Below are 23,988 nucleotides of genomic sequence, written 5' to 3' on the forward strand. Positions count from 1 at the left end.
TCGTCTTAGCCCCGGCTCTGTCCTCTTGTGTGACCTTGGCTAAGTCACGTACTCGTCTCCGCTTCATCCATAACGTGGGGCTAAAGATCCCTGCTCTCCCTGTTCCTCAGGTTGCGACCCTGTCTGAGAGAGTGGGTCCCATCTGATAATCTTGCATCTACTCCAGTGTGTAGCACAGATGAACGCCTCAGTGAATACGCTCGGCCCACCCCTCCCCCTTCGGCCGTTGCACCCGTCCACAGGAGGGAAGGGGTGTCGGGTGAAGAAGGAAATTGGAGGAGCCAGGGCAGGCCTGGCCCCTTTTGGGATCGCTCTCACGGGGGCTGCCAGCGGAGAGCTGCTCGCCCTCAAAGGCTTGCTCCCTCGCGCCCCTTTCTCCCCACCCTCAGCCCCGCTCCGGGGGGGGCCCGGGTGCCTACGCGTGTCCGGCCCCTCCCACAAGACGAATCACTCACAGCGTGGGGCGCGTCGGGGTCTCTAATCTCGGCGACGGGCCCGAGCTTCGTCACGTCGGCCCGAGCCGGGGGACGCCACGTGCCGCTGCCGCCGGCTGTTGCTCCGGGAGCTCCTCCGGGGCCGGGGTGGGGTCGTGTGCCTTGAAGGTACCTGTGGCACGTGCCCGGGAGCGGGCTCTGCAGCCAGCAGGGCGACGGTGGGCCCCGTCCACCGCCAGGGACCCCGGGTCCGACACGGGCTGTGGGCCTCCGTGTTCGGGTGGGTGGCGTTTTAGCCCAGAAGCGGCCCGGCCCGCCCACCTGGGGCTCCCCGTCCATGGGTCCCGGCGGGGCCGGGCCGTCCCCGACTCCTCGCCGGGCTCCCCTGGGGGGTCCGGCCCGACCCGCGCCGGGACCCGGAACGGAGGCGGTGCGGCCCGGCAGAAGGGGCACGAGGCCGGGGGCCAGTCCCGGGTCCGCTCTGGGCCCGTTGTGGGACCTTGGCCGGAGTCACTCAACCCCTCTGTTCCTCGGGCCGATGGCCGGTCTCGCGTCTGCCCCGGTGCTCCCTGCTCGGCGCGGACTGTGGGAAGATGGAAAGAAAGGCGTTCGGGGAGCCCGTGGAGGCCGGACCGGGCAGTTGGGGCCCGGGGGGCCTCCAGCGGAGGGCCGCGGGGGCACAGCGTTGAGTTGCAGGTTTTGTTCTGCCAGTGGTTGCTCTCCCCCAGCAGGAGGAGGCCACGGGGAGCTCGCCTGCTTAGGCCGTTCCTCTCCGCGTAGCTCTCCCCGCCCCCTCCCTCCCCCTCCCCGCTTTTCGCACCCACCTTCAGAGCCCCTCAAGGTCCGGGCAGGAGCCCCGGCCCCTCGTGGCTCATCGGCCACTCCCGGGAGGCCCGCTCGGACCCCCCGACCGACTGACCAGGTGGCTTCGCCTTTCGGGGTCTCAAGCCTTCTCCCCCTCTGTAAAGCTGGGCGCCACCCCCCCCGCCCCGGCCGCAGCTGGGACCGACACCCGGGCCTCTGATAGCGACTGTGGTCCGCCCCGAGCTACCGGGGTGGCGAGAGGCGCTACGGCCTAACAGAGCCCGGGCCCGGGAGTCAGAAGGAACCGGGTTCTAGTCCCTGCTCCGTCACTCGGCCGCTCTGCGACCGCGGGCAAGTCACTTCATTTCTCCGGGCCTCGGCTACCTCATCTGTCAAATGGGGATTAAGACTGATCCCCGTGTGGGACGGGGACCGTGTCCAACCCGATGACATTGTATCCACCCCAGCGCTTAGTACAGTGCCTGGCGTAGAGTAAGTGCTTAACAAATCCCACAACCGTCATCACCATCACCCAGCGGAGGGTGGACCGCCCCAGGTTCGTCGCCGTCGGCCGGGCTCCCCCCGGGTGGCACTCCTGCAGCATCCGACCCCGCTCCGCGACCTGGCGCCGCCGTCTCGGGGCAGCCCGCGTCGGGGCGTCGAGGCAGGAGGGCGGGGTTCACGGATCGGCTGCGGAGGCAGAGGAGGGTTAACGTTCACCGCCCCCAAGTCCGGCACCGGTCAGAACCGTCCGCGTTGGGCTGAGCCGTGCCCCCGGCCCCTCGCTCTTCTCCACCGAAAGAGGTGACGGCTGGGACGAGGGAGCCTAGGCGGGCACCCCCGCATCTCCACCCCGGGCCGAGCCCCTCGCCCAGTCCCACCCCTCTCCCCGCCAACCACCCCTCGCTGGCCTGACGTCGCGCCCCAGGGAAAGGACGCGGCCCCTCGAACGCTCTTGGGCGATTGAGAAGCGACCCAAAGGCGGTTCGGTCTGAGTAGCGAAGTTTATTGAAGGAATATAAAATCTATAATAAAAATACTAGGGCTATAATCCACTGGTTACAGTTTTAGGTTGTATCTACAGAAAATGCAGTATTTCAGTGAGCCTGCGTGAACGCGTGCGTGCGTATGAAGCAACAACAGTAAACGGAAAAACATCCCAATGCCGAACCTCGGTCTCCATCAGTACAATCTCCCTTTCCTGCGTAACCCCAGTCCGACCCACCAAGCTCCGGGGACGGTGGGGGAGGTTTACGAAACACACCCGCCCGGCCTTCCCCGTTGGCCTCGGGGCTGGTGACGGCGGGCCCGCTTGGCCCAGTTCGTTCTCCTGGAGCTGAGCGGCCCCTGCGGGAAACGTCTTCCAACACACATCTACAGCTGGGGCGGCGAGGAGTCACCGTTACCCGGAATCACAGCCCATCGGGGGAAAGCAGATTACTTGTGGGGAGGAAGGTAGGGGAGGAGGTGAAAAGGAGCGAGACAGAACTTCAAGGACGGGCAAACCCCCGCCACCCTTTCAAACCATCTCCCCCGCTACCGTTTCTCCGGCAAGCCGTCTTTCCACTCTCCCGTCGTCGCCGTCTGTCATCGATTCTGGCGGCCGCCTCCCCTCCGGGATGCGAGCTCCCCGAGAGTGGGGATCCCGTCGTGACCCTCGTCCTCTCCCACGCGCGATTTGGTGCTCTGCGCGCAGCAGGCGCTCAATAAATGCGATCGGCTGAAGTTCAATCCCTCGCGAGAGCTTGCCTCGATGCCCCAACGCTGCCGCGTCGGTCCGGGAGGAGGCTCGTGCCGGCTCCCCCGGGGAGCCCCTTCCCCACCCGGCGGCCGTCCCCCGCCCGCACCCCTTCTCTCCCATCGCCTGTAGACCGCCGGCCGGTGTTCCCTTGGAATAGAAATTCTGTGCATCCACCGGGGGTGCTTTAGAAGGGAGGAGCTGCGGGGTATCTCCCCTCAGGAGCCCCCCTCATCCCCAACCCCCAATATAAGCCCCCGGGAGGATTCGGCGACTAATCAGGGGCCCGGCCCCCCGTCAGAGCTGCCCAGCCCCGCTCCGGCCCCTCAGCCGAGCGGCCCAAGGCAGCACGCTTACCTCGTACCCCCAAAACGGGGCCCGCCCAGATCGGCCGAGCCCGGAGATTCCCCCTCCGACCCGTGACTCCGAAGACCGAGCGGCCAGTCGGCGTCGGGTCGGGGCCGCGGAGGGGGGCGGCCGGGGAGGCGGCGGCGGCCCGGTCTGACCGGAGGTACGCCGGCCGCGGGCCGCCGTCGGGCCGCCTGCCGTTCAGTGCGGCGGCCCGCCCGGAGCCCGGGGCCCAGGCCGGCAGGCCGCGCGGAGGACGGCCCGTCGGCGGCCCGCCGGCCCCGGCCGACGCCGGACCGGAGCCGGGGTGAGGGTTCGGGGTCGGTCGGTGAGCCCGGATGGGATGGTGTTTGTGAGGCTTCTCCTCGGGAGCGGCCGCCCCCGGGGTGACTGGCTACCGGTCACGAGTGGCTCCTCAGCCCCCACCTCCCTCCCCCCCCCCCACCCCTAGCACTGTGATGGCCACACAACAGGGGTGGTGGCAGAGAGGAGGGGCCGAGCCCCCGCGCCCACCCGGGTCACACCCCCCCCCGGGTGCCTGCCCGGACCTCGCTCCCCGTCCCCGCTCTCCCATCCCCGATGGACACGGCCGCTTTCGACCCCGACGATCTCTTTAAGAGAGGCCCCGTCCCGAGCGGAGCCGGTGAGAGCGGAGACCGCGCCGCCCGGGGATCTCGGCCCACTTGGCCCCCCGCCCGTCGACCGGCTCCACGTCGGTGAGGAGCTACGAGGGCCCCGCCCCTTCCGCGTCAAGGTGCCGCGTGGGCCGGGGGGAGCGGGGCGCCGCCGCCCCGCCCCGGGTGCCCGCAGCCCTCGAGGGATCACAGCGGCTTGGCAAGACAGAACGGAAAGACGCCCACCTCCCCTCCCTCCTACCCACCGCACCGGCGGACCTCCTTCCCGCCCCGTCCAGCCCCGAGGGCCGCTCTGCCGGCCGGGGGGCGTCCGTCCTCCCGGAGCAGCCACCGGGGCCGTGGGATACCGTTCCCTAAGTCGGGGGCGGCCTCCCGTCGGAAGGGGAGGGTTTCGACTCCCGAGACCCCTCCCGTGGACTCGGGCGGGGGCACGAAAACAAAAGAGGGGCCGCGCGCGTCTCCGCCGCCCGCCCGGGGCCAAAACGCGACCACCGCCCATCAACCGCCGTTCCCCTCACGCCTCGGGTCGAAGCGGCGGGACGGCCGCCGCTCCCCACCCGGTCCCGGCTCAAGAAAACCCACTCTCCGAAACAAACGATTTTATAGCAACCGAAGACGTTTAATTTTTTTTCCTTCCACGGTGATCAAACGGGACGCTTTATCACCGCGTCCCTCGTACGACAGATCGATTTTCAGGAGTGTAAGAAAGACACGGACACGGAAACGCTACATAGAAAACGTTGCAATTTGCAAATACGTGTTAGTGCTCTTCTGGAAACTAGACGGCGGAGCTCTCCGGTAGCAGCGGTGCTGGTGAAGGTCTGACCGTGGGGTTTCCGGGGCGGGTGGGCGGACAGTGGCAGTGTCATCTTTGGAAAGGGTTAGAGGACGAGGACCGGAGACGGGCGGGGTTTTCTTCGAGAGCAATAAATAAACCTAAAGAGCTCGATCTCGGAGCGCCCCGGGGTCGGGGCGGGAGAGGGGACGTGGTCGGTCGCTCCGGGGAGCTTGGTCGGTCCCCTCCCGCCCGCCGCCCCCATCCCGCGCTACCGTCCGGGCCCCGGGGGCCGGAGAAGCCGGCGACGGGCCGGGAGGCCGGGCCGCGCCCGGGCGGGGAGCCGTCCGGAACGAGAGAGCCACGAGACGTCGCGCGACGTCGTGGAGCGGAGCGTCGTCGCGGGCGGCGGGAGCCCTTTCCGCCGCCGCCGGGGCGGCCCAGCCCGAGGCGCAGCCGACGCGAAGGGCACGGACGCGCGCCCGCGCGTTCGTACGCGACCGAGAGAAGGGGACGCGGGGCGGGGAGGCGGCTACGGCCCGGCCTCGCCGTGGACCCGACGCCCCCGGTCCCGGCTGCCTTTTAGGAGGCCGGGCCGGATGAAGAGAGGCTCGAGTTGGCGGTCGGTAGAAATCTAGTTCCGACGGTCCTTCCCCGGACCGGCCAAGTGCTCTGACGTCAATGCGCCTCGTTAGGCTCAGAACGGGAATCACAACCGTTTGTCTCTTCTTCCGCGGCCTGTACGAAAACGACTAAAACCAAATCGCAAAGTAGAAAGCTTATCAAAAAGGCGATTAAGAGATTTTTCGCAACTGGGAGCGGGGGCCGGGGCGGGGTCTGCGGCGTCCTCCCACCTCCCCCTCCCGGCCCCGCTATAAAGCTGGACGAACATCCTCTTTCCGCCTCCTGTACGGGCGCCACGGAGGTCGTGCGTTGGCCGGATTCCCGTACGTTAGAAGACCTCTGATCGTTCGTGCCCGGGCTCCCCGCGGTCCTCGCCGGGTGATTCTAAGAACGGAGCCCTCTCCCCGGGCCTCCGGAAGGGGAGGGTCTGCCCCGTCGGCTCTCAGAGGCCCGGCTCTCCTTCCTCGCGGGAGTGTGCTTTTTATTTGTACGGGAGGTTCGGGAAAAGAAAAGTATCTGCATTTAGCTTACTTGGACACTGGAATTTCTCATTAAGGTTCAAGGTATCTCTGGAAAAAGGCAGATATTAAGCTTTTCTGAGTTACTTTAATTCTGCATTTCTACAAGGGCGCTCCTACCCGACGGGTCCCTCTTCCTCCCCTTCGGCGCCGCCCGTCCCCCGCCCCCGGGGGAGAGGAGCAGCCCGGTCCGGGGCGGCGCGACGCGGGGCTCCGCCGGCCGGAAACACGACACGGACACCGTAGGGTCCCCGGCAGCCGAGCCGGCGGGATCCGAGGACGACCCCCGGTCGACCCGTCCTCAGCCCACCCCTCCAACCGACGGAAAACTTCCCTCGTCCTCAACGGCCAAACCCCGCCCCGAGAAGAACGAACTCTCTCCCCCTCCTGGGGCCGCGGCCCCCACGAATCCACCCCCCCGAGGATTCCCAGGGCGGGGGTCGGAACCGTCACCGGACGACGCCGTGGGAAGGAACGGAAGAACCTCTCGTGCCGCCGGGACGACGGCGGGACGGGGCCCGCCGGCCCGGCCCGATGACCTCCGTTCTCACCGGGAACAGAAGATGGGCTAGCTTACCGACTGATATCGTGAGTAACGAATGTCACTATGACACAGAACTTGCCGTGATTTGCGTGTGAGGCTACAGAGTGCGGCGTTCCTCGTGACCGGCTCCGCGCCCCGTCCCCTCCCCGGCGCTCCCGCGGCTCGACGGCTCCCGGAGGCCCCCGCGGGGCCGGGAGAGGGGCACCGTGAGCGGGGATCCCGCCGGCTTTAGGGGCCGGGACGGAGTCCGCTGAGTGATGAGGCACAGACGGCGTGGAGCGAGCGAGCGAGCGGCCGGCGCCGGACCCCGGCACGACCCCGCCCCGGGTTACAAGATGACGCAGCTGTTCTTCTCCTTTTCCTTCTCCTTGTCTCGTTCCCGGGGCTCCTTCCGCTTGCGCTCGCCGCTCCCGGGGGCCCGGCTGCTGGCCGGGGAGGCCGCCCCTGGCGCCGGCTGGCCCTGTCGGGAGAGGAACGCCCGGCGCTGAAGATCCGGAGTGCCGTTCGGGCCCGGGCCCCCGCTGAGGACCCCTCGAGCCGAGGGGACCCGCCCGACGCCCACCTGCCCGCGCCCAGGCCGTCTCCCCTCTTCCAGCGTGCCCGCCACCGCGGCCGCCCCGCTCCCCTGACGGTATCTGCCCACTCTAACGTGGAAGGAGGAGCCCCCCGGAACGTCACCAAGAACCCCGGCCTGGGAGGTCCCCGAATCCCTCCGAGTTCCCAGTGGTCTGGGGGTTTCCCACGGGCCTCTTCTCGTCGGGGCGGAAGCCGAGGGCGACCCGGGGCTGCGAGCCTGAGAGCGTCGGTCGGACCGCAGCGACCGAAGCCCACCCGAGCTCCCCCTCCATCTCCCTCCACGGGAACCGGAACTTCCTGGCGGAGAGCGGCGTCCTTACCTGCGTCTGGGCCGTCGCGGCCGCCTGGGCCTGCTCCTGTTCCTGCTCCTGGTAATACTGCGAGGCCCGGCGGTCCTCCTCCTCTTGCAGTTTCTTTGCCAGCTCCAGGTCGCTGATTCCTTCTGGGATCTGCTCCCAGTTGAGCTCCTGACTCTGCTGCTCTTGTTGGAGGGATAGGGCCATTAGGTAGTCCTAGAAGACACAGCGGGGAACGTCGGTCCTCCCCGACCCAACAGCCCCGGGGGTCGGGGGCCCGGCCGGGCCGGGGACAGGCGACGACGTGACGCGAACCTGAGAGCCGAGGGCCCGGCCTCCCTTCCCGCACCCACTTCGGGGCCCTGCTCTTGCCCCTCTCCCCACCCGCAACACATCCGGGCCAGCTCCGCAGCTGCACGTTTTCCACGCGCCGCAGTTGCCGCCGCCTGGGGCGAGGGGGCCGGGGGGGAGCCAGCGCCGGGGAAAGCCGCCGCCTTCCTCGCCTCTGAGGAGGCAGGGCCCCGGGACCAGGGACCAGGCCTGCTCGCGCCCGACTGGCGTCCGCTCTGGCCCCCCCGCTTCCCTTCCCCTCCGGCTCTAATTTCTTTTGCCTCCGGGGGCTCCCCCAGCTTCTTCACCACCATCGAGTCCCTTGGAGGGAGGAGGGGAAGGGGTCTAAAGGCCAAGCTGGCTCTTCCAAGAGAAAACCGTGCACTTCTTATAAGAGCGGAAGTTCCTTGTGGGCAGGGAACAGATCGCTTCTTCATCCTGAACCCCTCAAAGCGTCCCGTACAGTGCACCGCCCCAAAATGGCATTCAGTAAATACTAATCCTACCGCCGGCTCCCTTGCGAGGGTCGGCAGCAACAGAATTGGATGAGGGCGGATGGGCCCGAGGACAGACTTGCCACTCGGTAGCGGTGACAGGCCGATGGCGGAATTCTGCATGGAAAACCTTCCTTCGAGCTCCTTCCCCACTGTGGCCACCTACCGTGATGGCACAGGACCCTGGGCCCCCAAAGAACAGAGGCGGGCGAGAGAGGAGAGAGAGAGTGTGTCTGTGCACAAGGTGGCGGGAAAGAACAACGCGAATAGGGCGGAATTGGTATTGGGATAAAGAGAAAATGGAACACAAAAAACCAAAACCCCAAACCAAACGACCATTGCTACGCAGACATTACTCAGCTTTTGTCCAGAGAATGGCCCGCTCCCCCAGAAGTCTCGGTCTAGGGGTGGACTTGGGTGAGCTTCGAGCCTCTCTCTGTCCTAAGTGGACGCACCGTGCCTGCAGGCAACAGCAGAAGAGGAACCCTGCTGTGGCCTCCATTTCCATTTAGCCAAGTCACAGATGCGTTTCCCCGCCCTCTCCTCCGCCCGGCTTCCTCTCCCGGAGGCCGGCGGGGAGGGAAGGGGACGGTCGGACCGGACGCTGGCTCCCGGAAATCTACACGAGTTGAGGGTGGGAGGTGATGCAACTTCCCAGAAGTGCCTCAGGAAATGAGGGCGGTGTCCGCCGAGTGCCACGGGCCAAGCGTTGGGCCAAGTACTGGGGTAGAATGCTACAGTCAGATCAGATACAGTCCCCGTCACGCAAGCCGACTGCGGTCTGAGTGGAGGGGAGAACAGGCTCTCTCGATGCCCCGACATTCCTTTATAAATCTAGGGGATGAAGCTAATTTCAGACAAAATAATAATAACGGTGGTGACGGTCATTTGTAAAGCACTATGTGCCAAGCACTGTAACCCCTAGGGTAGATACAAGCCAATCAGGTCGGGCTCAGAGTCCAAGAAGGAGGGAGAGTGGCTGGCAGCCAGTCAGCACGATTTCCTGAGATCTTACCGTGTGCGGAGCACGCTACTAAGCGCTTGGGAGAGATCGATATAACAGACGCATTCCCTGCCCACAACGAGCTTACGGCCTAGAGGAAACGGACGCCGAGAAGGGAGTTGCCCAAGATGCCACGGTTGGCTAAGCGGCAGAGCGGGATGAGAACCCCGCTCCTCCGATTCCCGACTCCCAGGCCTGGGGTCTCTCCACTAAGTTCACCTGCTCCGGGAGGACCAGAAAACCACTCTAACGGGCAGGGGCCAGAGGTCCCCCGAGGGAAGGGGGCCGAGCTCAGGGCCCACCCGACGCGGCGGGATTCGTTCCCTCGCCACCCCCCCCGGGGCCCCGGCCTCGTGCTCCGGTCGGGGGGCGGGTGAAGCCGGGCGGCCGCCTTACGCCGCCTCCGGCGGCTCGCTACGGCCACCTTGCCCGTGACTTTAATCCCCGTCCCTCGGGAGCCCGCCGAGGATTCCAGTGTTCCGTTGGGGTCTATCCCATCCACCGCCCCTCCTCCCCCACCACCCCCAGCCTGAGAAAGCGTTTCTCCTTCCGGTGACACCACCACCGGGCTTGGCCGGCGCAAGGGGTCCCCCCTTCTCCCGCCTCCTCCTTCCGGATACGTTTCCAGGTCCAGCTGGCGGGGCCGCGCTCTCAACTGTCCTGCCTCCTTCCCTCCCGCCGCTTGGGGCTAGGCCGTCGGGGAGGGGAGAAAGGAGCTCTAGCCAACCTCGTGTCCCCCTTCGCTTTGGCATTATCCCCCGCTCGGCTGTTTGGGCCCGGCAGGCAGACGGATAGGTGGGCTGAAGGAGAACCCCGTCACGTCTAGCCCCGGCACGGTTTTATCTGGTCTTCTGGGCTCGGATAAGGAACCCTTGCTGAAAATCCCCTGGGGCCAATGGCCCGGGGCATGTCGTGAGGGGAGGGATTTCCGACTTCCGTTTTCTAAAATGAAAAACTCGGCGTTAGGGACTAAAGGAAAGCGGAGAGGAGATTTCTCGGTTCCCAAAAGGGCCCTCAGACATCTGGTCCACTTTCACAGCCTGTCTCAAAAAAGCACGTAAAGCGTGAAAAGCCCAGAGTCCTCGTTTCGGGCAATTAAAGGCTGCGCATCTAGAGCCACTCTGAAAATGCCAAACGCATTTCAGGGCGAATCAGAGAGGGGACAGAGGCCCCTCGCACACCATCCCGAGGGCCTAGCCCCGGATCCCGCTGGCAGCAGCTGCTCGATAAATTCTCCCGATCGGCAGAGTGGACTGACTGACGGTGTCGTCATCGCCTCTGCCACTCAATCAACCACCCGGCCCCCGGTGCCTCCCAGCGGCCGCGGAGACCCAGGCCCGGCTGCGGGACAGGAGACCTCCCAGAAGAGGGACGAGGCCGGAAGGGCCGTTTTACCTGATCGATCTGATCCTGCTGTCCCCGGTACACCGTCTCCGGGTCGGAAGGAGGCCGCAGGTGGAATTCGGAATCGCAGAAGTTCCCGTCCCCGTCTACGTTGTGCAGGCTCTCCCACACGATTTTCTCTTCCGTCAGGAAACCCTGGTCGGTCACCAGCAGGTACAGCTGACCCTGAATCCAGGGGAGACAAGAAGGACAGAAGGGTCAGTTGGTCGGACTGTCTTTCGGTGGCAAGGGCCTGATGGGAAGGGCCTGACCTTTCCCAGGGTCAGTCTGGCATTTCCTCCCGCCTCCGGGACCTCTCTGACCAGGCTGCCCCGCCGGCACCTCGGGCTCAATACGTCCAAAGTAATCCCGTAGATCGGAAGCCCCTGGTGGGTAGGGAATCACGTCTACCAACTCTGTCGGGTTGTGCTTTCCCAAGCGCTCGGTGCCCTGCTCCGCACGCATCAAGCGCTCAGTAAATGCCACTGACTAAACTTGCTCCGTGAGAGGATCGTTTCCGGGACTCGCCCCTTCTCCATCCAGGCGGCCACCAAACTCGTCCAAGCTCTCGTCGGAGCCCCATCTCGCTACCTCATCGGCCTCCTCGCAGACCTCCCCGTCTCCAGCCTCTCCCCTCCACAGTCCGGACTTCACCCTGCCGCCCAGATCGTGTTTCAAAAACGACATTCTGCACTCGTCTCGTAGAGACTCCTCAAAAACCACCACTGGTTGCCCCGTTCCCAAACTCCTGACCAGTGGCCATTAGGGCCTCGATCAGCTCTCTCCCTCCTCCTCATTATGACTCTCCTCCCACCGCTTCCCCAGCTCACATACTTTCTTCCCCTTCGATTAACCCACTAAATGTGCCTTGTTCTCTTCCCCTCTGGACTGTAAGCTCCTTGTGGTATACCAACTCTACCGTATTGTACTTTCCCAGGCGCTCAGTACGGTGCCCTAAACACCGCCGACTGACATTTCTTCTGCTGCCGACCTCTTGCGCGCACTCCTACTCCCCTCCCCTGCCTGGTTCTCCCTCTTCAGAACCTTTGCCCAGTAGGAGAATTTATTCCAGGCTCAGCCTGTACTAGGCCCGAGGGTAGGCCCAAAATTATCAGATTGAATACAGTCCTTATCCCACCCGAGGCTCAAAAATGCACTTTATCCCCACTCTACAAATGGGGGAAACTAAGGCCCAGAGAGGGTAAGTGACTTTCTCGAGGTCACACAACAGGCCAGTGGCTGAGCTGGGACCAGAATCCGGGTCTCCTGCTCTTTCCTCTAGGTCTCGCTGTCTAACCTTCCCCCGCACCTACGTGGCTCTCAGAGTCAGTTTTAACTGGCACGCCGCAGTGCCGGCAGAAATAAGACATCCCAGTAGGCAGATCCAATTAGCACAAGGCTTACCGAGCCACATTTAGGGATTATATAAGCCCTCATTTCACAGGCGTTTGGAAAAGAACGGCATAAACCACCGAAGCTTTAAAAGACTTCAGGTTACGTCGCAACTACCTTAAGAGTCCTTTTAAGGAAATCCCGGACCTCTCGGTATGGCGGGGAAGGAAAAGCCGCAGCTGGACGGAGCACTGGGCTTGGCCGGTCCACCTGTCGCGGAGTCATCATTCCCGGACACCCGTGGGATGGGGGGAAGCGAGCTCAGGCCCCGGGGCGGGGTTGAGATTGAGGGCTAAACTGGGGCGTGAGGATGATTTGTACATTTTACTCGTCCAACTTCACCACCCCCCGAACCACAAGCCCGAGTAGGACAAGGAACCAGAGCTGGCTGCAAGGGTAAGAATGACTCCAAACTCAAATTGATAGGTAATAGTACTAAATGTTTACTGCGCTCGGGGTACCGTACTAAGCGCTGGGGGAAAGTACCCAGGTGGGAAATCTAACACCATCTCCGCCCCTCTTCGGGTAATACTTTGTGCGGTTTGAGATACCTCCCGGGGGCCAGGATTTCTCCCGCTACTTCAACGTCTCCCGGAGGAGCGGGGAATCAGCTGGTCGGGGCAAAACGTTTCTGGCAGGCCGGAAGGGTTCAGGCAGCTAGGAGGAGAGACTGGATTTTTAGTTTCCAGGCTGAAGGCGGGAAACTTGTGGGGTGTCATCAGACATCTATCGACTCTCCACTGGAGGCACCAGAGCCCAGGGAATCAATCGCCGGGCCGGACGCCGGCGGGTCGGGCCGGACGCCGCCGGGCCGGGCCGGTCACCGCCTCTTCCTCTCCGATAAAGCCCGAGACAACCCGCGCGTACCGACCTTCCACTTCTGCTTTATCACGAGGCTGCTGGCCCGGGTCTGTCACCTCTGACCTAACGGTCTGCATTCCAAGCCCCTGACGGTGGGGGACAAGCCGGCTAGCCGGGGCTGGGCCGACCCCCGCGGTTCGGGGAACCCGGAACCGAGAAGGGAGCCGGTCCTCCGCTCCCACAGCCCACCCCCACCGAGGACGGGGCGGGGAGAGGAAGGAGAGCTCCCCGGCCCGAGAAGCCGGGCGTGCGGGGCCCGGTCCCCCCGCCTCCGACCCATTCTCAGGGTCCCCCCCCGGAGCATCTAGGTGGCTCTGGGGTCCGCCCCATTCCTACCCCCCGCCCTCCGCACCGCTAGCCGCCTCCGCGCTTGGGTATCGAGGAGGGGCACACGCGTGTCCGCTCCGGGGGTCAGAGCGAGACGGGCGGGGGTCCTGGGGCGGGAGGAGGGCCTGGCGGGTTGGGGGAGGGAGGGGGAGGCCAGGTGACGCGGCCTGGGGGGCCAAGCGTCTACACGAACCGAAGCGGGTGCCGTAACTGCCGCTCCGCCCGGGTTCCTCGGTAGAGGTTCCGATAGGAATCCCATTCGCTAAGGCCTTCCTATGCGACACAAGTCACACCTCAGGGATACACGCAACACGACTTCCCCTGACCGTGAGGAAAAACCAATTCCTCATTGTGGGGGGAAAAGAAACCTTAGAGCCGGACTAAGCGAAAGACTAAATCCCTGGAATAATTCAGGACCACTCAAACGGGAACAGGTGAGGGTAGTTGAGGGGTGACAGAGATCAGAAGACAAGACACTCCAGAATCAAAAAAGGAAAAATTAGAGAGACATAAAATGCTAACAATAATAACAACCATAATGATAATGGTATTTAAGTGCTTTCTAGGCGCTGGGATAGATAAAAGATAATCGGGTTGGACACAGTCCCTACCCTACAGAGGGCTCCCAGTCTTAATCCCCATTTTACGATGAGATCACTGAGGCAGAGAGAAGTGAAGCGACTCGCCCAAGGTCACCCAGCAGAAAAGTGGCAGAGGCGGAAGTAGAACCCAGGTCCTTCTGACCCCCAGGCCCATCCGCTATCCACTAGGCCAGGCTGCTTCTCTATGACCCGGGCAAGAGACCCACACGAGAAAGGGGAAGAACAAAGAGGGGTTTCCCATTTAAATGGTGCAATCAATAGTGCATTACAGCTGAAAAATGTCCTCTCATTTAATGAGGTGACTGGGTTAATGGAATGGCAGCTGAAAGGGTCCGGGAGATGGATAAGTGGGGCCCGTGTCCTCTGAAAAGCCCATTTAAAATGCCCGTGGCTTGTTTGCTTTGGCAGAGACACCTGCTAAAAGACGGAGATATATTATTCATTTGGAAATGCAAGATTTTAAGAGAAATTTAAAAATAGCCGAGGCAGGTCACCCCAGTGAGGTGGGTTGGAGGAAAAAAAAAATCGCTCAGGTTTTGCAGGTAGATTGATACTTTCAATTCACTAGGATATGAATTGAATAGTCTTCTCCCAAAACTTCTCTCTCCACCTGTCCATCCCATTCCACTTGACACCCCTTGTCCTGGCATCCTTCCAGTCTCTGAAGCGCCCCCACCTTGGCATTCCCTCCACTCCTCCCTCTTCAACCCTCATATTCATTCTGCGGCCAAATTCTCCAAATCTGTTGCTTCCTCATTCATTCAATAGTATTTATTGAGTGCTTACTATGTGCAGAGCACTGTACTAAGCGCTTGGAATGGACAAATCAGCAACAGAGACAGTCCCTGCCCTCTGACGGGCTTACAGTCTAATCCACGTTCCCACAGTCGACCCCTTCCTCTCTACTCCAGCGGCCTCCACGCTGGCCCGGGGTGCTTGTCATATCCCGGCTTGACTACTGCAACCTCCTGTAGCTCTCTGGGCAGAGATCGGGGTGACCGATTCTGTCGTGCTGTACTCTCCCAGGACCTTAGTACAGCGCTCTGCACTTAAGAGTGATAATAAGAATAGCCACGTAATAATAACAGCGGGATTTGTTAAGCTCTTACTATATGCCAAGTTCTTTACTGAGCACTGGGAGTAGATACAAGATCATCAAGCCTTGCGGCTCCCAGTCTAAGCAGGAGGGAGAACACGTGCCGAATCCCCATTTTGCAGAGGGGGGACCTGAGGCACGGAAGTGGAGCGACCTGCCCAAGGTGCCAGTGGCGGGGTTAGAACTCAGGTCCTCCGATTCCCGGGCCCGGCCTCTTTCTACTGGGCCACGCTGCTTCCTCCTGGGCACGTTCCTGCGTCTTTCCAGCCCTTCCAGCTCCGGGGGTGGGAGATGAGAACACCGGACCTTGGGCTTAGGCACCTACTTGATCCATCGATGCTATTTATTGAGCGCCTACTGTGTGCCCAGCCCTAAGTGCTTGGGAAAGTACAGTACGATAGGGTTGGAAGACAAGGGCAGATCCAAGTGCCCAGGTGACACAGAGGGGAGGAGGATGAGTAGGCGAAATGAGGGCCGAGCCAGCCTCTTGGAGGAGACGGGATTTTCGGAGGGCTCAGCGACAGGATCTGGAGCCGCATCACCGTTTCCTGAGCTCCCTACTGTGAGCAGAACACCGCAAAACACACCAGCCACGCCCTCGAGGAGCAGATGAGCAACGGCTGACAGAAGATTGGAAGAAGGTGAGCACCGAGTCAGCCACTTTACAACGGAAAACTCCAAGTTCCAATGCCTCTAGAAGGGTCTGAGGTAGCTGTTCTCCCTGATTCTGGAACGCCGAAGTTGGCCCGAGTCCCTCGGTAGCAAGAAAGCGGGGTCCCTCTGGGCCCCGGGCTCCCGTCGCACGTCCGGCGGAGGAAGCGCGTGCGCTTCCTGTTATTTTTTGGTGGAGGAAACCCAGGCCGAGGTGGAGCCGGCCACGGCCATGGGAACTGAGGTCTCTTACTCAACAGAATCACCTCTGCAGCGGTGCCTCTTCTCATCTGGGGGCTCGCCGTGTGCTCTCTCGTTAGGGAATGGAAGTAGGCAAGTCTCTAAAGATAGCGTTACAGTGATTTTTTAGGTCATGAAAAAAGGAGCACGGGTCTAGTACTAGAAGGGGAAAAAGGCACGCTACAAAAAATGAAGGAATTAAAGAGGCTGACCAGATGGCTTCTGCTCTCATTAGTGTCAACCGCATAACGGGCGAGGACCCGCGAGTCGGCTCTCCAGAAAGCCAAGCCCTGGCACTGGCCCATCGTTCTGGCTATTTTAACCCACCTTGCTTCATTTCGAAACACTGCGGAAGGAAGCGCGGGGTGACAAGCTGCATCTTTAAGTCTCCTATCGTTCATCTCGGAAAACGTCCACCCCTCCAGCTTCCCACCGGCTCTCCATCTGATAGGGGCGTTCGGACCTCGTCCCTCCACCTGGGAGTAGGAATGCTCTTCTCCCGGAGCCCTGCCCCTCTCCTCTGCCAGCGGCTGGTGTGAGCGGACGGCGGGTGACCAGACCGGGACCCACGGGATGCCGGAAAGGGAGCCAACCTCCCCTTCGGGAAGCCTCTCCGACCCCAGTCAGCTCTGCCCCAGTGAGCCCCGGGGTGGTGGGGAGGGAGAGGAAGGCAGGCAGAACGACACCCCAAGTTCGACAGAACACAAGTTCGTGGAGGATCAGTAAGGCCTCACGATTAGAGCCCGGACCTGGGAGTCAGAAGGACCTGGGTTCCAATCTCGGCTCCGCCACTTGTCCCGCCGTGTGACGACACTTCACTTCTCTGGGCCTCACTTCCCTCATCTCTGTAACAGGGCTTAAGACCGTGAGCCCCACGTGGGACATAGACTGTGTCCAACCTGATTAGCTTGTATCTACCCCAGCGCTTAGAAGAGAGACTGGCGCAAAGTAAGTGCTTAACAAATACCACTAAAAGACAAAAAAATAGCTGCCCCAAACCTCAACTGGAGGTTCATCAGTGATGGAAACCCAAATCCAGCAGGCCGGGGTCTCCCTTCTCCCGTCACGAGGATCGGCAGATTCATTCATTCAGTTCATTCAATCGTATTGATTGAGCGCTTACTGTATGCAAAGCACTGTACTAAGTGCTTGGGAGAGGAAGTCAGGGCTCCCCCTTTTTAATGGCATTTGTTAACCACTTACTACGTGCCAAGCACTGTTCTAAGCGCTGGAGGAGACACGTGGTCATCAGGTGGGACATGGGGTAGATACAGGGTCATCAGGTTGTCCCATGTGGAGCTCACGGTCTTAATCCCCATTTTACAGATGAGGGAACCGAGACACCGAGAAGTGAAGTGACTTGCCCCAGGTCATGCAGGAGACAAGTGACGGAGTAGGGATTAGAACCCAGGTCCTTCTGACACCCAGGCTCGTGCTCTATCCACTAGACCATGCTGCTTTTGCTTAGTTTGGGCGGAAGAGCCCCGCTCGGGGACCTCTCGACTTGGGCAGCTTCCCACCAGGCAAAATGACGCGTCCCTGCTGCGTCCCCAACCCAAAATGCATCTGAGAAAAATGGCTGCAGGAGGCCCCACCTGGAAATTGTGCTGATTCGCGGGACTGGAAGGAAAATGTGTACATACAGCTCTTTATCACGGCTGCTCAGACACGATTTATGCCAGACTTGTGCTGCCGTTAATTATATAAAGCAATTAGAGTACGCCATCATTTTTCATCTACCTCCAATCTACTGCATGAGGTTTTTTGTTTGGTTTCTTTTTTTTAACGTTACCAGAAGCGGGGCCAAACGGGAAGCTCTGGGATCATGACCCCATGACGTCTGTTGACTGGACACTCTGTGCGCTTGCCCCGGCCATTTGACGGTGGGGATCTTTGTGCCCTTGGGTTAGGTGACCCCGAGGGAGAGGCTTATGGAAATGATGACTAGCGGACAGGGGACGGGTCGGTGAGTGGCGATTCAGCCTCGATCAGTCGGACTGATGGAGCGTGCCTGGTCCCATGTGATCCCCACTGACCCGAACCTGAACTGTCCCCTCACAGCTGGGCCCGCCTGCTCCGTCCAGGAAGCGAGGAAGATCTCAGCCCCTCCTGGGCCCGAGACAGGCTACCCGCGGGCGAACACGGGGCGCTGCTCGCCGCCGGCTCCCTCCTCCGCCACGTACAGGACGTCGGCCAACAGCCGCCGCCTGGCAGAGTGACCGGCGGCAAGGTTCCCCTCTCCTTTTCGGACTCGCCTTTCCAAACCATGAGTCCGGGCCAACAAAAAACATGAGAGAGGGAGCTCTTCAGGAAGAGGAGGGGTGGCAAGCGAGAGGGAGTCTGGCCTAAAGAACCGTGAAGGAAAAACACCTCAGGCGCCACACAGATCCAGAAGGTAAAAACCATCTGGCCACAGGATCGCTCCCACAATCCCGATAAACAGTCACTCATACATGTAGATCGGGATTGAGCACTTAACCGTGTGCAGAGCACTGTGCTAAACCCTTGGGAGGGTACGATATAGAGTGGATAGAAACGTTCCCTGCCCACAACGAGCTTCCAGTCTGGAGGGGGAGATAGACATATAATTTTATAAGAACGTAGAGTACCGTTCTACATTAACAGCAAGTCTCAGCCTCTCACCTGCCCTTCCCCCTTACTCTTACATTAGGGACCGTGTCTAATTTTCACCAGCGCATTTTTTTTCCCCAGTGCTTAGCTCATTGCTCTGCCCACAGGAGGCGTTCACTACGTAGTATTATAGCATGAGGGAGAATTCCAGAGGATACAGTACTTTATCTTGGTAGAGGAGTCTAGTTGATCATTCCCCTTTAATAATCAGTATGTGGCTTTGGGGTTGTTTCTTTTTAATCCAACAGTAGTATTTATTGAGCTTTCACTGTGTGCAGAGCACTCTACTAAGTGGTTGATAATAATACTAATAATCAATCCAAACCTGTTGATGTCGTTCTGTAACGTCTCTGGCAGAAACAAACATATAGTACTGATATGTACATTTAGATTAATTAATTAGAGGCAAATATTAATCACTGCCTCCACCGCAGGAACCTCAAATGCTGAGCTGGAAAATGTAATTAATACTTACATTGCCTACATAACCCAATATCTATTATTCAAGCTTAGCCTCAATTAGGTGGCCTTAATAGATTTCAAACCTCATTTTGGAAAGGAAAATATCTAAGATATGGATAGAAGACACTAACCTGAATCAATTCAACAGTGACAACTGTATTCTATTAGAATAGAGGAAGAGAATTTCACATCCACCAAGTGGCAAAGTCGAGAAAAACCTAAATACTGGATTTTCCTTTTTGATTTTTGCATCTGTTTTTTTTTTTGACCACGTAACTCTTGATCAATATATATCAATCCCGGGCCTGGGAGTCAGAAGGACCTGAGTTCTAATCCCTACTCCACCCCTTGTCTCCTGTGTGACCTTGGACAAGTCACTTCACTTCTCGGGGGCCTCATTTGCCTCATCTGTAAAATAGGGATTAAGACTAGGAGCCCAAACAGTGTCTGGCGTATACTTAAGCTCTTAAATACCATTTTTTAAAAAATGGGGGTACCCGAATTAGAACCCAGGTCCTTCCGACTCCCAGGCCTGTGCCCTATCCACTGAGCCATGCTTTGCCCAGAGTAAGCTCTCCGTAAATACTACCTATCAGTGGAACTGAAAATAAGAACCTATGGTGCCACTCTTGATTTTCCAGGATTGTGGAGGGAAGGGTAGACGTGAATCGAGATAAATCTGAAAGCAGATCAATTTTGCTATTTACTGCCATCGTTTTCGATGCCATATCAGAGTCCTGAAAAATCCCAATGTGATTTATCTTTTTTTAAAAAAACAAAAACACAAAAGCAAAAGAAACCCCACCCAGTCTGAGCTTCCGGCCAGGTTCTCGGAGCTGACTACCGTGAACGAATTCGGTCGAAAAGGGAAGGTCTGGAGAACTTGGCTTGCCCCAACAATATCTAAACAAGCCACTCCCTTGACTTCCTCTTCCTGCTCCCACCCACCCTCTGTTCTGACCCTTTTAATCAGACAAAAGTCCGATACACCATCTGTTCTCTTCCTCGGTCATCTGTGGGTCCCCAAGGAGGTCGTTCGGCCGAGGGAGCGTGGAAAGCCCCGGCCCGCGGTCCAGGCGGGGCAGGGGAGCGGGGCCAGCCCGGAAGGAAGGAAGGCCATCCTGCCGGACACAGCGGCCCTCCCGGCCCGCGCCGCCATCCAGATCCCCGGCCCCTCTGGGGGTCCCCGCTCTGCAAGGCCTGACCCGCTCCCCCTTGCCAGAGGGGCTGCCCCGGCGAGTGCGGGAACGGGGAAGCCCCAACTTGCTCCCAGGCTTCTCCCCACAGAGAAGACGAGCCATCACTCTCCCTCCTTCAAAGCCCTACTGAAGGCGCACCTCCTCCAAGAGGCCTTCCCAGACTAAGCCGCGCTTCTCCTCAGCTCCCCCTCCCTTCCGCGTCACCACGACTCGCTCCCTTTGCTCCTCCCTCCCTCCCCGCCCCACAGCACTTAGGTATATATATTCTATTTTCTTATACGGATGTCTCTTTAGTTGTATTGATCTCTGTCTCCCCACCTCTAGACTGTGAGCCCGTTGTGGGCAAGGATTGTCTCTCTCTTCCTGTATTGTACTCTTCAAGTGCTCGGAACAGTGCTCTGCACACGGTAAGCGCTCGATAAATGCGACTGAACGAATGAATGCGAGGGAGAGGGACCTGCTTAACTCATTCCAAACAGTGCTGAGAAGGTGCCTGGGGCAGAGAGGCCTTTAGCATTCTTCTCATCATTCCATTCACTGAATCGCAAAGCCAAGATGACGACCTCTTACTCCGCACGCATGGAGATTGAGAGCATAAATGATTACAGTGCTTGAGGGTGAAATGCCCAGTCATTCAATATTATCATTATTATTATTATTTTTAAAAAAATAATACAAGTCCTTACAAGTCATTCACGTAGCCTTACAACACATCCTCTTTCTCTCCTTTGTTTCTCTCTCTCTCCCCGCCCCCAACCACCCCCTCTCCAGCAGACAGACTTTAAAAGCCAAATGTCAAAAGGTTAGCGCCAGTCTTTCAGAGCTCAGCCTTCAACAACTCCTCTCTCAGCCCCGATTCGAGGGACTCAAAGCGCCCTGGGAGCCGAGGCGTGCGGTGGCGGCCGCAGCTGGAAATGGCAGCGTTATAACAGAAAGCCAAAGTCACTCATGTTGGTTATCGCCTAACGGCAGCGGAGAGAGACCTGAAACCAAGATAAATATTGATTTTTTTCCCTTCCCCCTGCAGCCCGGCTCCACCCTCTCTCCCCAGGAAGAAAAGCCATTAGCAGCCCTCCCGGATCGGGCTCTTGCCAGTGGCCGCCACTCTCATTTTCCATGAGAAGCAAACGATTTTCTTTCTTCTACGAGACTTGTCCGTTTACTAAAATAAAGGGGACTTCACAGTGCACTCTCAATAGTTACTAAAGTCGCCGTCAGGAAGGTCAGTGCCGCTCGGACGCTACCGGAGGGAAACGTTCAATAGGCACCCAGCGTGGCTCAGTGGAAAGAGCCCGGACTTGGGAGTCAGAGGTCACGGGTTCTAATCCCACCTCTGCCACGTATCAGCTGTGTGACTTTGGGCAAGTCACTTAGTTTCTCTGTGCCTCAGTTCCCTCATCTCGAAAACGGGGATGAAGACTGTGAGCCCGACGTGGGACAACCTGATTACCTTGTACCTCCCCGGCGCTTAGAACAGTGCTTGGCACATAGTAAGCGCTTAACAAATGCCATCATCAACATCATCACCCCCACCTTCAAGGCCTTACTGAAGGTTCATCTCCTCCAAGAGGCCTTCCCTGACTGAGCCCCCTTTCCTCTTCTCCCACTTCCTTCTGCGTCGCCCTGACTCGCTCCTTTTGTTCTTCCCCTCTCCCAGCCCCACAGCACTTATGGCCAAATCTGTCATTTATTTATTATTAATGTCTAGAATCTAGACTGTAGCTCTCAACTGTAAGCCCCACTCCAGATTAAGCTTGTTGTGGGTATGGACTGTGCCTGCTTATTGTTTTATTGTACTCTCCCAAATGCTTAGTACAGTGCTCTGCCCATGGTAAATGCCCAATAAATATGACTGAATGAACAGATGAATATAATTTGCTCTGACGTGGATTGAAAGATTCACATCGGAATGAACTGCAGCCGTTTGATGGCACCAGGCATTTTCTACAAGAGGCCTCTGGGGATGGTATTGAGGCCCGTCTACTCGTTTTGTTTTGCTGTCCGTCTCTCCCCTTCTAGGCTGTGAGCCCGTTGTTGGGCAGGGATCGTCTCTATCGGTCGCCAAATTGTACATTCCAAGCGCTTAGTACAGTGTTCTGCTCAAAAATACAACTGAATGGATGAATGAACCAAGTCGGTGATCCACAAAAACAGACCAAATCAATTTGTGCAGAGCACTGTAGTAAGCACTTAGGAGAGTGCACTACAAGAGTTGGGGCCCGGGTGGAAATAACCACAGCAGTAGTGTAGCCTAGCGGAAAGAGCCCGGGCCTGGGGTCAGAGGACCTGGGTTCTAATCCCAGCTCCTCCACTTGTCTACTGTTTGACCTTAGGCTAGTCACTTCGCTTCTCTGTGCCTCAGTTACCTCACCAGTAAAATGGGGATTAGGACAGTGGACGGGGACTGTGTCCAAGCTGATTATCTTGTATTTACCCCAGTGCTTGGTACAGTGCCTGGCACAAAATAAGCGCTTAACAAATATCACAATTATTATAATCATTACTGTGCCTGGCACCTGGTAAGTGCTTAACAAATATCACTACTATTATTATTATTACCGAAATAGGGCCAACTCGCCCTTACCCAGGCTCCTGTCGCCCAGGGAAAGACGACAGGAGAGAGCTGTTTGCGCCTCGTACCTTGTACTTGGTCATGGTGCTGAAATGGTTGTTCCTGAAGAAGACACAGAGTTCTCCTTCCTGAACGGCAGAAGTCAGCTCACACAGTCCATGGTACGTCAGCTGGGTGGCTGTGGTATTGAGAAACTGCTCGGCCACAAACCCTACAAAAATCAACGCAGTCCAGTAAGTAGACGAACGATCTTGGACTCGACTACAGTAGTTTCTGCTGGTGCTTAGAGTCAGGTTCCGCCTCGGCCGCGATGAAAGCCCACAGGCTTTCTTCAGGCCCGAAGCAGCCCTCGTGGCGTCCGAGCCCCTCTCCTTAAGCCCACCCCCGTCATGAACACAGACGGCTCGCAAGTCTCGGCACGGCTCCAGGCTCGCCAATGGATTCCCGTCTCCCTCTGCAGCCCGGAAGGACTCCTCATCGCTGGCTTGAAGCTCCCCCTGCCTTAGTTTCCCCAACTAACACGTCGGCTGCCTTCATCCGCCCCTCCACAACCCAGACTCCCTCGTCCGCCTACTTGCAGAACTTCACTCTTGACTCTCTCCCCCAGCTCGTCACGGCCCTCCCCATCTCTGAAGCTCCCCTACATCCCACCTCCTTCAGGAAGCCTTCCCCGATCGCTTCACGTCTCGGGCGCACCGATTCAACGCCTACCCTTAGCATTCATCAACCATCTTCCTAACCCCGGATCTGATTTTAATTCCATTATTCATTTAATCCTGAGTCGTCTGTACTACTCCTGGATCTTTGTTTCTTCTTCATGCTCCATCTATCTGTAAACAACATCGGTCGGTCCGTCTCCCCTGTGATATGGTAAGCAACTTGCCTTGATTCTATCGTGCTTTCCCGAGCGCTCAGTACAGTGTTTTGTGCCCGGGAAACACTACTGTTGAAATGAGAATGGAAATAGTCATATGCCCTCCTCTTTCAGAAGCTGAAAAGGAGATGAAAGAACAGATGGACGAATAAATGGAAGCCTACGGAAAACTGGATAGGCAGCTATGAAGCGCTCAACTCAAGGTAAGAGGCAGCATGACCTGATGGATACAGCGTGGGCCTGCAAGTCAGAAGGACCTGGGTTCTAATCCCGGCTCCGCCACTTGTCTGCTGGGTGACCTCGGGCAAGTCACTTCACTGGGCCTCAGTCTGTCAAATGGGAATTGAGACCGTTAGTCCCATGGGGGACAGGGACTGTGTCCAACCTGATTTGCTTCTATCCACTAAAGAGCTTAGGACAGTGCCTGGCACATGGTAAGCACTTAACACACACCATAATTATTATTATTATCTAGCCCAGCACTTAGTACAGCACCTGGTACATAGTAGGGGCATTACAGATACCATTAAAAGAAACAAGTGTAACAGTCAGCTGTTGCCCCCAACTAAGGACCGGGAA

The 23,988-nt window shown here is 58.9% G+C and overlaps 1 protein-coding gene across 2 annotated transcripts in view; it reads right to left on the reverse strand.

The window, feature by feature from the left end:
* Nucleotides 1–4,555: 4,555 nt before the first annotated feature.
* Nucleotides 4,556–23,988, reverse strand: part of MINDY2 (MINDY lysine 48 deubiquitinase 2) — a 52,488-nt gene continuing 33,055 nt past the window's right edge. Inside the window, exons 6-9 of one of the 2 annotated variants that reach the window (XM_029070118.2) lie at nucleotides 22,604–22,746; nucleotides 10,515–10,688; nucleotides 7,317–7,508; nucleotides 6,658–6,880 (exon numbers count right to left, since the gene is read on the reverse strand). In XM_029070118.2, coding sequence (XP_028925951.1) covers nucleotides 6,749–6,880; nucleotides 7,317–7,508; nucleotides 10,515–10,688; nucleotides 22,604–22,746 — 641 coding nt within the window. In that variant the 3' untranslated portion in view covers nucleotides 6,658–6,748. Of the gene's footprint in view, nucleotides 6,881–7,316; nucleotides 7,509–10,514; nucleotides 10,689–22,603; nucleotides 22,747–23,988 lie in introns of both variants that reach the window. The other variant, XM_039912952.1, reaches the window with a different exon arrangement.

Source organism: Ornithorhynchus anatinus, chromosome 8, assembly GCF_004115215.2.
Source record: "Ornithorhynchus anatinus isolate Pmale09 chromosome 8, mOrnAna1.pri.v4, whole genome shotgun sequence".
Classification (NCBI taxonomy): Eukaryota; Metazoa; Chordata; class Mammalia; order Monotremata; family Ornithorhynchidae; genus Ornithorhynchus; species Ornithorhynchus anatinus.